Here is a 12,527-nt window from a genome sequence, read left to right on the forward strand (position 1 = left end):
ATTATCTAGGTATGCAAAAATATTGTTGCCTCAGTATAACAAATCAAATATCAAATCCCAAACTTTGAAAATTACACTTAGACAGTAAGTGACACATACGGAATGTGTTTGCAATGTACCATGTGAAGTTCTTCTCCACTGTCATTGATTGTACGTACCATGGAGATAGGAAGGACTGTGTTTCTACCGTCATGTACGTATGAATACCGGGTACATGTAGGTGTGTACATCCATGTTATGGTTTGGCGTACGCGGCTTGTTAGGCCCATTTAAAATATTTGGAAATCATCATACACATAATTTTATGTATGCTGTTGCAATCATTTCTAAGATAACTATGATCATAACTTTGTCCCAAAACACACAAAATTGCGATCATGAAATTCATGCCTGACTGCAGACTCAGCCTTCATTTTTGTATACTCACCTTGGTATTATCACTTGTTAGCATATCAGATTTAGCCATGTCTGATTTCAGTGTTGACAACATTGATCCCATATTTGTTAAACTTGGCATACTACCAGACAGACCATAGTGTGACCTTTGAACTGCTGATCTGGCTTTACTACTTGCATACATCTCTGTCCATGTAGTAGGTTGAAACTCTCTGTATCCTTTGTCTATATCCTTAGTAGCCTTGGAATCTACATCAGAACTGGTTGATTGATGTTTCCTGACTTCAGACTTGACAGGTGATTTTCTTGTCGTGACTTGTCTGACAGTAGAACCAGTTCTTTCACTTGAGACGTCTGATTCTGATCGTCCTCTGATGTCGTCATCGTGTTTATGTGTTGCTTTTTTATCAGGACTGACAGAGTCTTTAGCTGGAGATAGGTCTTTCAAATCAGGATACTTATCAGTATAGGTGGTTATTCTCTTTCCTGGACTAAGACTGTCTGTGGACATATCAAGTTTAGAATCACTTCCACTATGTTTGTACTCCATATTTAGTCCAGACGTTAAGTAGACACCATGACTCTGACTAAACAGTTGTCTGCTAACTGGTGATCTCTCTTTGGTATTGTCATCATTTCTGTCCTGGTCTACTTTGTTGAGAGAAGTCAATGATTTACTTTTCCTGGATTCTTCCAAGTCTTTGCTTTCCTGCAGTGATGCCATTAACCTCTGTGTTATTGTAGTAGCAAGGTCTCTGTCAAAAGGTGTAGCTGGCAGTGATTTTGTGTGCTGATACTTCGATGAACTTTGCGTTGTGTAGTCTTTAGGTGAAGAATGGTGGCGGTATCTTTTTGATGTGAAATCACTAAACCTGTCTGTTTTATCAGCTCTGTAGCTACTGCTTGTAATCTCTGGTTTCTCAGCCCCATAGCTGCTCTGTGATACTTCTGCATTGTCCAACCCATAGCTGGTTCTTCTCCCACTACCAACTGGTACAGGATCTGATTTTCTTGACCAGCTTTGTCGCCTTGAGCTTTCTAATAAAGGTGATGGACTGCCTTTGTCAAGATAGCCTGTTTTGATAGGGCTGGAATCCCGAGATCGTTGTGGTGAACTGGCTAGATAGCCTGTTTTGATAGGGCTGGAATCCCGAGATCGTTGTGGTGAACTGACTAGATAGCCTGTTTTGATAGGGCTGGAATCCCGAGATCGTTGTGGTGAACTGGCTAAACTACTTGTTAATGGTTCTATACCACTTAGTAGTTCATCAGTGTCTATACTGGATGATTCAGTCATCTTGCTATTTCTATGAAAAAAAAAGAAGAAAAAAAAGATGAGTTATGCATAAAAAAAGATGAACACACATGTAGTCACAACAAATAAAGTGTATAGCAATAACTGCTACAAGGATCATACAATGCAAAAAATAATGACGGAAGTCATTGAATCTTTATTACCACTACTGGTGGGATGTCAGTTTACACTGTAGTGTAGTCTGTAAGGAATGCTGTGACAGAGCGCCCTCACACATCGGTCAACCTAAAATTGAGTCTTGGGAACAACACGATGTAATGTATCTTATAGTCTACATGTACATGTAGTGTACATACCTATTCAATTAAATAACATGTTCATATATTGTGGTGGAGTGCTACCTTCCCCTGCTATAATCAATAGTTGGTAAGTCTCTGTACCACATATGGGTACATGTACTATTTACACAACTACTACTATTACTAAATAAATAATAGTCTACAAAATCTTTTATATAAATATTCTAACCATTTACATTTATTACAATACATTTTGTTTTGTTTACATAAATCACATAGTCCTGATAAGTTCATTCCTGGATTGGTGCATAGATTTAGATCCAAAAATATACCAACATTGTCACACACACACACACACACACACACACACACACACACACACACACACACACACACACACACACACACACACACACACACACACACACACACTGAAAATATGTTTATTAATTTTAGTGATGGACCTGTAATATATCATGATATAAAATAATTCTTATTGCATCAAAAATATCATTCTACTTTTAGGAAAAATGGTCAGTTGTGTGCAACAAATATTAATATGTATTTAAAAAAATATTATTTTAATCTTACAATTTACAAAACAAAGTCCAACACATACATTTATCAATATGTAATGTATAAAAATATTTCATTTTAGCACAAATTGTCAATTGTTTTGCAACACACATTATTAAATTTATATATCTCAAAATTATTAAAAAAACAATGGTCAATGTCTGCAACACATACTAAAATGTATAGCAATATGTCATTATAATTTTAGAAAAAATATTAACAAGTATGTACAGTATCAGTTAATATCATTTTAATTATCAGATTGTCGCCTCTATTTGTTGGGTTATAGCAGTGTTAATTCATATAACCCTGGATTTAATTGCACTCAATTTTACTACAAGCCATACAATGTGATACAATACAATTGACAACACAATGTGATCTATGTACAGTGTACTGGTACACTCACTGTAAATGTCACACAGTGCAGATGTGTAACAGATGTTAATAATGACATCTATAACCTAAATAGTACATTTTAACAAAGGTTTATGAAAATACTAGAGAATTGTTTCCATAGTTTATCATTGCAATTCTTTTAAATGATGATTTCTTTGAATTTGCTGGCACCACATACATGTACGAATGAAGACATGTTACAGAACAGTTACACTATATTGGGGTGGGGGGTATTATTTAACAATCAATTTTGCAAGATTTGTCATGAAACATATTTTCACTGCAAAATTAAAAAGATCATAATCAGTTATCTGTACAGTAATCAATCATCGTAATTATACAGCCCAGACTCAACATATTTATGAGATTGCAATATATTTCTGAAAATTCTGAAAAATTTAATAACTCATCATTTTGTACACATCATCGATTCGATGAAAGACTGACAATGTTTTGATAATTTTTTTCCCTCCGTCGAGTCGATGAACAAAAGACGGTGACTTCTGAAAACAATATTTTGCCAAAATGGAGTTTTACTAGATGGTCAATTGATAATGTACGGTGTAATCCAAATTATCATCAACATCACTTTGTCTCAGCAAAATTAAACCTTGCAAACGATACCAAAACACCATAAATTCACAGTAACTGAAATAAAAAAGTAGACGTGGAAATGAACGTACACTTACTAGCAGCTCTGCAAGAAATCCGATCTTACAACGTGCAACTAAACCATTTTCTAACCGTCTACTGTTCATATCGTGCCGTGGCATGATCGCCGAGACACGTCAAAACATGAACCACCAATCTCGCTACATGTACGGACGTTTTTATAGCGAGGCCGTCGATGCAAACTTTTAAACAGATTTCATGAACAGACATTTTTAGCGTAATTTTCAAATGCTTGAAAACAACCCCTTTCAAAATTCCTACCATGTTAGCAATTTATTACATTGTATTGGTCGATTGCCACGTCCGACAAACGTGAGTTTTGTTAGCTCAGCTGACAGAACCAAAACAAAAACTTGTGTGAGCACGACAGCGGCTCGACCAAAGCCTTTTATACGCTAACTATCTGTTTCACTGTAAAAATTTATCAATGTCTTTAAAATGTTCCACAAGGAAACGCTTAATCGTTAATCAAATGTCTTCTTACCTTTAAAAGGACGGAAATTCACAAAGTTGTGCAGACAGCATAGACCTTGCGTTTAAAAACAGTCGCCACCACTTTTTTAAAAGTTACCAACTTGCGCATGCGTGTATTTAAAACGAGGCCATGACCCCAAAATTGACCCACCTTCCATTTCCTAGTTTTTTGAGTCGATCGTGTATTTGTGATTTACTTGAAAAATTAGTTCTTTTTCTTAGAAAATTGTAAACTGTCTGTCCGTAAGAACGCCAGATAACACCAGTCTATTTAGTTTACTGACTGGACGCATCATCAGAAGGTAATACAGAGACATTCAGCACACAAGACTGGAGCCCTGTGGGATTTATCACAACACGACGAAACCAACTCAGGCAACTGTGTTGATCGTTGAAGGCCTCAGCGTCACTCTTTTTCCTTTAGATTGATAGGTGGGTAATCCTCCAAATTGTTCGCATCTGATAATCAAACCTTAAAAATGTTAAATAGTCATTCAACCATATGTGTAGAGATGATAATGTTTTGGAAGTAAAAACCTACGTCAGAATTGTATCTCCTTTAGGCTTTAATTCCCTCTCTCTCATTTTCCATTGCAATGAAATACAATCTGCATTTTGTGGAAATGCGAATGGGTTATTTGAAAAAGCTTCCCTTCTGCGTGCTAATACATATTCTTATCCTAGTTTATACGTTTAATTTATATAAAAAAGAATGTTTTATATTCATTTTTTTTTAATTTTGGAAATATTATCATAGTGGATACCCTCCATGCTATGATTAACTCACTAAACTTCCCGGATTACTCCGCATGCAAGCAGGACTATGAACTGTGTTGGTAATGTTTTCTAGCCCTGGTAACAGACATGAAGAATCGGGTAAAACTAATCAAGTTTTGATCACTCGATGTATCATAATATTGCTTAAGAACATACATGTAGGGATATGTAATATTTCTTAGATTGTTGTTTTCCTTGTCTACAGGCAAAATTAAAAAAACAAAACATTTGACTTGAATATATTTCCTGTCCCTTTATGGAAAAAACACTAATAGACCTGCTGCCAGTTCCAAGGTGCATCATGTGTCTCCCCATACAACACCATGTATTCTGTACCTGCAGGAGGGGGGGGGGGGTTGCATGCGCTACTCAGGGTGTTGTTGTCTCCTGACTGTACCCTGGATTTATCAGTAAAATCCTCCCTGTCAATGATGATGTTTAGTCTTTGTTCTATAAAATCACTCATAATTAAAGAGGTCAACATTTTTTTTTCCTTTTATGATGAAAATGTACTAAAGACAAAACAAGTTGAAAAGCAACAACATTAGCAAGGTCATCTCATGCAATGCATCTTGGGACCGGAAAATAGTCTATTGTCTTCTAGTGTAGAGTGTATATTGATCAGATACATTTGTAGTAGCAGGATTCGTGATATATTCCGCAGGAATACAACAGTCTAAACTATAATACAGGTCCCTGTGCTTGGGAACCATAGTTCAATGACTGAGAACCTGGCTTGGGAACCATAGTTCAATGGCTGAGAACCTGAGTTGGGAACCATAGTTCAATGACTGAGAACCTGTGCTTGGGAACCATAGTTCAATGGCTGAGAACCTGGCTTGGGAACCATAGTTCAATGACTGAGAACCTGGCTTGGAACCATAGTTCAATGACTGAGAACCTGTGTAAATTTGATCTAGTTGTCATCCGTAACAAAAACATTGAATTGGATATCTCTTTGTTATTGACAGATCTGTAGTGCAATCATGACAATTTATAACATTCACATCTTTGACCGGAATGGTACATGTCTTTACTACTATGAATGGAATAGGAAGAAACAAGCAGGAATGTCTAGAGAGGAGGTGAGTACTGTCAAGTGTATTTGTATACACATACTAAATAAAACATTTTGAAACTTTATGTTGTCATGGGTCATTCTCCTATTTTTACTATACAATTGTAAGTCTGTGTATTAGGCATATAATTGAATGGATTCCAAGACTAGTTGGGAAGACTGGAAAGACAAATTTATAAGTGATTATTCAGATGATAAGATGTTAAATTCTTTTTAAAATATGATTTGGATATAGTTGATATTGTAAACTTGAAAATGTTTGCTAAAGACTTATTTTGGCTTATTTCGCTGGAAAATAAAAACACAAAAATATGTAGTGACTAAAATGCCATCTTGTACATAAACACAATGTACTAGTCTGGTAATTAGTAAAAATAAGTAGTGACTAAAATGTCTTCTTGTACATGAACACAATGTACAGTTTGGTAATTAGTAGAAATAAGTAGTGACTAAAATGCCTTCTTGTACATAAACCCAATGTACCAGTCTGGTAATTAGTAGAAATTAGTCTCAGAAAACTATCTGAAGACTTAAAATCACAAAATTTTCTAGAAATACAGTATCATGTCATGTGACGATTCTCAGTCTTTTATACGTTGGCTATGCTATCTTTAGTTTCATATTCATCTTTGATTCATGGCAGTAGATGTTTGTCATATTGTTTCAAAGGTGAGAGGGAAGTTGGTACCATCTATGTTATTCATGACAGTAGACCGTTTGTCGTATTGTTTCAAAGGTGAGAGGGCCGGAAGTTGGTACCATCTATGTTACTGATTCATGGCAGTAGACCGTTTATCATATTGTTTCAAAGGTGAGAGGGAAGTTGGTACCATCTATGTTACTGATTCATGGCAGTAGATGTTTGTCGTATTGTTTCAAAAGTGAGAGGGAAGTTGGTACCATCTATGTTACTGATTAAAACAATACATAACTAACACATCTTCATGTTATATTTTGTCTCTTCATTACAGGAGTTCAAGTTGATGTATGGAATGATATTTTCTATCAAATCTTTTATTGCTAGAATGTCACCTACTGATTAGTATCCTTTTGCTCAATGGGAGTCTTGACTCCACACCTACATCTGAACATAGTCAAAGCTAATTTTATCAGAACCCAGAAAAGCCATTTCAGCAGTTCTGTGTCATGTGACTTCTTTTTAAATAGATTTTAAAGAATTGGCTTACAAGAGACCTGCTGTACATTGGGGTGAGGCATTCTGGGAAACAAAGTTTGGAGCTAAAACACCACGTTAGGTAATTGTTGCATGAGGTATTTTATACAATAGCTCCTCCTATTGTCTTTGTACAGCAAACCCCTTCTAAGGCAGATTTGCCAAGTTTTATAAATCTATTGTAGAGAGGTTGCATAATGAATGCATGACCCAGGTTATGAGATGACATTGCATTGCAATGTATAATGTTTTCAAGTTGCTCACTAATTGTAGGACCATATTGTAGGCACTGCTTTTATATGTGTTGATATGCTTGTTAAAGTGCATGCATCATCAGCCAGTGAATAAACGCTATCACTATCAGCATCCAACAAATTTATTATTATCTGACAAATTTATGGTCAAAACCATTTACATGCATTCATAATGTATACTCACAGATGTCAAGTTAGTATACACAGTACCATTAATGAGTAATGGACAGGTAATAGGCCATTCCAGATTGCAAAGAGGAAATTAAGTATACAGCGCCCTCACTGAAATTGGCGTATCATCACATCAGAGTACTGTTTCTTAAGAGCTTTGTCCCTTGGTATTCTGTAGAAGTGTAAATCAGGGATGTTTTTTGTATTGTTCAGACATTGGGGAAAGCAGCAGTGCTCTATGATTAACCAAGTAACCTATACCTTGTTTATTCCAAGGTACACACAAACAGGAAGTAGAGAAACACCATGACAAATTTTGGAAAAGCAAGTGAACGCTATATGTGTATTTTCCATTTTATGACCAATTTATTACTGTCATGATTTTGATGTATACAAAACAAAATGAACTCTTACCCTAGTCCCTGAACATAGCAATTACATCTCTCATACATCACACTCAGTTTTGATAATCACAGTGTTCACAGTGGCAACCTTATTTTGATAATCACAGTGTTCACAGTGTCAACCTTATTTTGATAATCACAGTGTCCACAGTGTCACACTCAGTTTTGATAATCACAGTGTTCACAGTGTCAACCTTATTTTGATAATCACAGTGTCCACAGTGTCACACTCAGTTTTGATAATCACAGTGTTCAGTGTCAACCTTATTTTGATAATCACAGTGTTCATAGTGTCAACCTTATTTTGATAATTACAGTGTTCACAGTGTCAACCTTATTTTGATAATCACAGTGTTCACAGTGTCAACCTTATTTTGATAATCACAATGTTCACAGTGTCAACCTTATTTTGATAATCACAGTGTTCACAGTGTCAACCTTATTTTGATAATCACAGTGTTCACAGTGTCAACCTTATTTTGAGATATATACCTTAACTCCTTAAAACAGCAAAGATGGCTTTACAAGTTTCAGGACAAACAAATATAAATTAAATTTCTATGAGACACCAAGTGGATTGAAGTTTATCCTAACTACAGATCTCAGTGTTGGTAATACAAGAGATGTGCTGCAGCAGATATATAGCCAGGTGAGTTTTATAGACAGATATACAGCTAGGTGAGTTTTATAGATAGATATATAGCTAGGTGAGTTTTATAGCTAGATATATAGCTAGGTGAGTTTTATAGATAGATATACAGTTAGCTAGGTGAGTTTAATATTAAACATATACATTGTATACAGCTAGGTGAGTTTTATAGATAGATATACAGCCAGGTTAGTTTTATAGATAGATATATAGCTTGGCAAGCTTTATAGATAGATATACAGCCAGGTGAGTTTTATAGATAGATATATATCTAGGTGAGTTTTATAGATAGATATACAGCTAGGTGAGTTTTATAGATAGATATATATCTAGGTGAGTTTTATAGATAGATATATAGCTAGGTGAGTTTTATAGATAGATATATATCTAGGTGAGTTTTATAGATAGATATACAGCCAGGTGAGTTTTATAGATAGATATATAGCCAGGTTAGTTTTATAGATAGATATACAGCCAGGTGAGTTTTATAGATAGATATATAGCTAGGTGAGTTTTATAGATAGATATATATCTAGGTGAGTTTTATAGATAGATATATAGCTAGGTGAGTTTTATAGATAGATATATATCTAGGTGAGTTTTATAGATAGATATACAGCCAGGTGAGTTTTATAGATAGATATATAGCTAGGTGAGTTTTATAGATAGATATATAGCTAGGTGAGTTTTATAGATAGATATATATCTAGGTGAGTTTTATAGATAGATATATAGCTAGGTGAGTTTTATAGATAGATATATATCTAGGTGAGTTTTATAGATAGATATATAGCTAGGTGAGTTTTATAGATAGATATATATCTAGGTGAGTTTTATAGATAGATATACAGCCAGGTGAGTTTTATAGATAGATATATAGCCAGGTGAGTTTTATAGATAGATATATAGCTTCGGGTGAGTTTTATAGATAGATATATAACCAGGTGAGTTTTATAGATAGATATACAGTTAGCTAGGTGAGTTTTATAGATTAGATATATAGCTAGGTGAGTTTTATAAACAGATATACAGCTAGGTGAGTTTTATAGATAGATATACAGTTAGCTAGGTGAGTTTAATAAACATATACATTGTATACAGACAGGTGATTTTATTGACAGATTTTCAGTGCATGGCGCAGCCTCTTTAAATATAGATAATTGGCAGATCTAGCTTAGAGGCTAGTCTCGCTGCCAGACTCGTGACTATCGTTCCTAATCTGTTAATGTATGCCGAGTGGCACAGCCGTGAGAAGAGAGGGACTTGTCCTGAGTCCCTGTCTTCTCGCGGCTACGCCGCTTGGCATACATAAACAGATTAGGGACGATAGTCACGAGTCTGGCAGCGAGACTACTTAGCATGCTTAGAGGCCTGCTTTATAGTGGGTTGAGGCATTATGGGTAATTATAAGGAAATAAATATGGTCCCTTAGGCTAAGCATACAGAAATACACTTAAGATAAAATCAGCCTCACTTTTCATCCCCTTTAATTATCACCATTTAGGGAGTGTAGAAATAAAAAAGTCTGTGTGAGAGAGTACATCTGTCATACAGTATTTCATTGACTTTTCTTCTATTTTCTCTTTCAGATCTTTGTAGAATTTGTTGTCAAGAATCCACTGTGTAGTCTAGGAGAACCAATCACCAGTGAACTTTTCAAAATAAAGTTGGATAACTTTGTTAGAGGACTTCCATATTTCCAGATTAGACCAACTTAAGTAAACAATGAGAGGAGATTTCTGAACTGTAGTAACCCTGCACTAGCTGCAACTAAGACATTTTTGTCATCAAGAAACAAAAATATATTTACTATATGTGTACTATATGTTCAATTACGTATCTAAAGATATTAACTGTTCAATTACGTATCTAAAGATATTGAAGTTTTAATAATAGTAGTCAATATTATCCATAGGTAGTATAGTAATATAGAACAGCTTTTAGTTCTTGTGTGATTTGCTTGGTTTTTCAATCCAGCACTGTTAGTTTTGACTTGCATCGATACCTATATATGGTAGTGCCCATTAAATATTCAATATCAAGACACAAGTTAATCATTAAATTCAAAGCAAGCACCACATGTTATTTTTACAGCATGTCTTGTGAATGATTATTGTGGAAATTCACCACATTGTTTACGAGGTGCTGATTTTAGGATCTGTTGATGGAGGTGCTGATTTTAAGATCTGTTGATGGAGGTGCTGAGTTTAGGATCTGTTGATGGAGATGCTGAGTTTAGGATCTGTTGATAGAAGTGCTGAGTTTAGGATCTGTTGATGGAGGTGCTGAGTTTAGGATCTGTTGATGGATGTGCTGAGTTTAGGATCTGTTGATGGAGGTGCTGATATTAGGATCTGTTGATGGAGGTGCTGAGTTTAAGATCTGTTGATGGAGGTGCTGAGTTTAGGATCTGTTGATGGAGATGCTGAGTTTAGGATCTGTTGATAGAAGTGCTGAGTTTAGGATCTGTTGATGGATGTGCTGAGTTTAGGATCTGTTGATGGATGTGCTGAGTTTAGGATCTGTTGATGGAGGTGCTGATATTAGGATCTGTTGATGGAGTTGCTGAGTTTAGGATCTGTTGATGGAGGTGCTGATATTAGGATCTGTTGATGGAGTTGCTGAGTGTGGGATCTGTTGATGGAGGTGCTGAGTTTAGGATCTGTTGATGGAGTTGCTGAGTGTGGGATCTGTTGATGGAGGTGCTGAGTTTAGGATCTGTTGATGGAGTTGCTGAGTGTGGGATCTGTTGATGGAGGTGCTGAGTTTAGGATCTGTTGATGGAGGTGCTGAGTTTAGGATCTGTTGATGGAGGTGCTGAGTGTAGGATCTGTTGATGGAGGTGCTGAGTGTGGGATCTGTTGATGGAGGTGCTGAGTTTAGGATCTGTTGATGGAGGTGCTGAGTTTAGGATCTAGGCGCATAGAAACGTATTGTGAATTTGCGCGGAAAAATGAATAAATTATTATTATTATTATTATTATTATCTATCCCATAAAATACAAAGTCATTGTCACAAATCTACTACACACACAAGTTTACCAACAAATATTTCAATACATCTCATGGTGTACAATATTATGAGTAAGTCATCTTATAAAACAAGAGTTTCAGAAAATGATCAAGTTGCAGCCAGTGTATCTTTAAGAGTACAGTATTGATTTCCTACTCACTGCAGAGAGAGTTCCATTCATTGGATCACAAAGTGTACATATGCAGATTTCACACTTACTGCAGAGAGAGTTCCATTCATTGGCTCACAAAGTGTACATATACAAATTTCCCACTCGCTGCACAGAGAGTTCCATTCATTGGCTCACAAAGTGTACATATACAAATTTCCCACTCACTGCACAGAGTTCCATTCATTGGATCACAAAGTGTGCATATGCAGATTTCCCACTCACTACAGAGAGTTCCATTCATTGGATCACTAAGTATACATAAGCAGATTTCACATTTACCAGATTGTACTACTGGGTACCTTTCTGAACTTACCAAAATAAAACAGTGAAGATTAACTTGCATGTTGTGTCTATCATATCACTGATAAAGTTTGCATATGTTACCATACAGTGTGCATGTACTTGATGGAGAACCCTGTTCAATATCAAAGGAATATAGGTTGATTTTACTTACTTACCATCCACAGAAAAAACATTGGATATTGTCTCTGATAAATATAATTTTCCTCTTTCTCCCCAAGTGCAGCAATCAAACTCATTAATTTCTGTATTCAATATATGTGATATATCAATAAAGTATGTGTTATACAGTATCTCACCTTAACTGGGTTTGATTTAGTTTGTGGTTTTTGTGGTTTGTGGATTTGTTTTGAAATACTTGGAATTGTTTTTCTTAATTACATGGTTGCATCAACCAGAGTCAGTGATCACTAACATGAGCCAGGCTGTACATTTGTGTGGACAGTTTTATCTGTGTATTTTGA

At 35.5% G+C, this 12,527-nt stretch overlaps 1 protein-coding gene across 1 annotated transcript; it reads left to right on the forward strand.

Annotated features, from left to right (window-relative positions):
- Positions 1-4,239: 4,239 nt before the first annotated feature.
- On the forward strand, positions 4,240-12,307 carry LOC144442274 (trafficking protein particle complex subunit 1-like). The gene is made up of 5 exons (XM_078131575.1): positions 4,240-4,503; positions 5,820-5,933; positions 6,898-6,968; positions 8,440-8,578; positions 10,168-12,307. The coding sequence occupies exons 2-5, from the start codon at positions 5,835-5,837 to the stop codon at positions 10,294-10,296; spliced, it is 438 nt and encodes a 145-aa protein (XP_077987701.1). The 5' UTR covers positions 4,240-4,503; positions 5,820-5,834; the 3' UTR covers positions 10,297-12,307.
- The last annotated feature ends 220 nt before the right edge of the window (positions 12,308-12,527 follow it).

This window comes from Glandiceps talaboti, chromosome 11 (genome assembly GCF_964340395.1).
Source record: "Glandiceps talaboti chromosome 11, keGlaTala1.1, whole genome shotgun sequence".
Lineage (NCBI taxonomy): Eukaryota > Metazoa > Hemichordata > Enteropneusta > Spengelidae > Glandiceps > Glandiceps talaboti.

What these genes read in the sequence shown, in the direction of transcription:
- LOC144442274 (XM_078131575.1), top strand. Translation starts at nt 5,835, where the DNA reads ATGACAATTTATAACATTCACATCTTTGACCGGAATGGTACATGTCTT. An exon ending in CAGGAATGTCTAGAGAGGAG is followed by an intron (nt 5,934 to 6,897) that starts GTGAGTACTGTC and finishes TCTTCATTACAG; the next exon opens with GAGTTCAAGTTGATGTATGG. An exon ending in AGAATGTCACCTACTGATTA is followed by an intron (nt 6,969 to 8,439) that starts GTATCCTTTTGC and finishes TCCTTAAAACAG; the next exon opens with CAAAGATGGCTTTACAAGTT.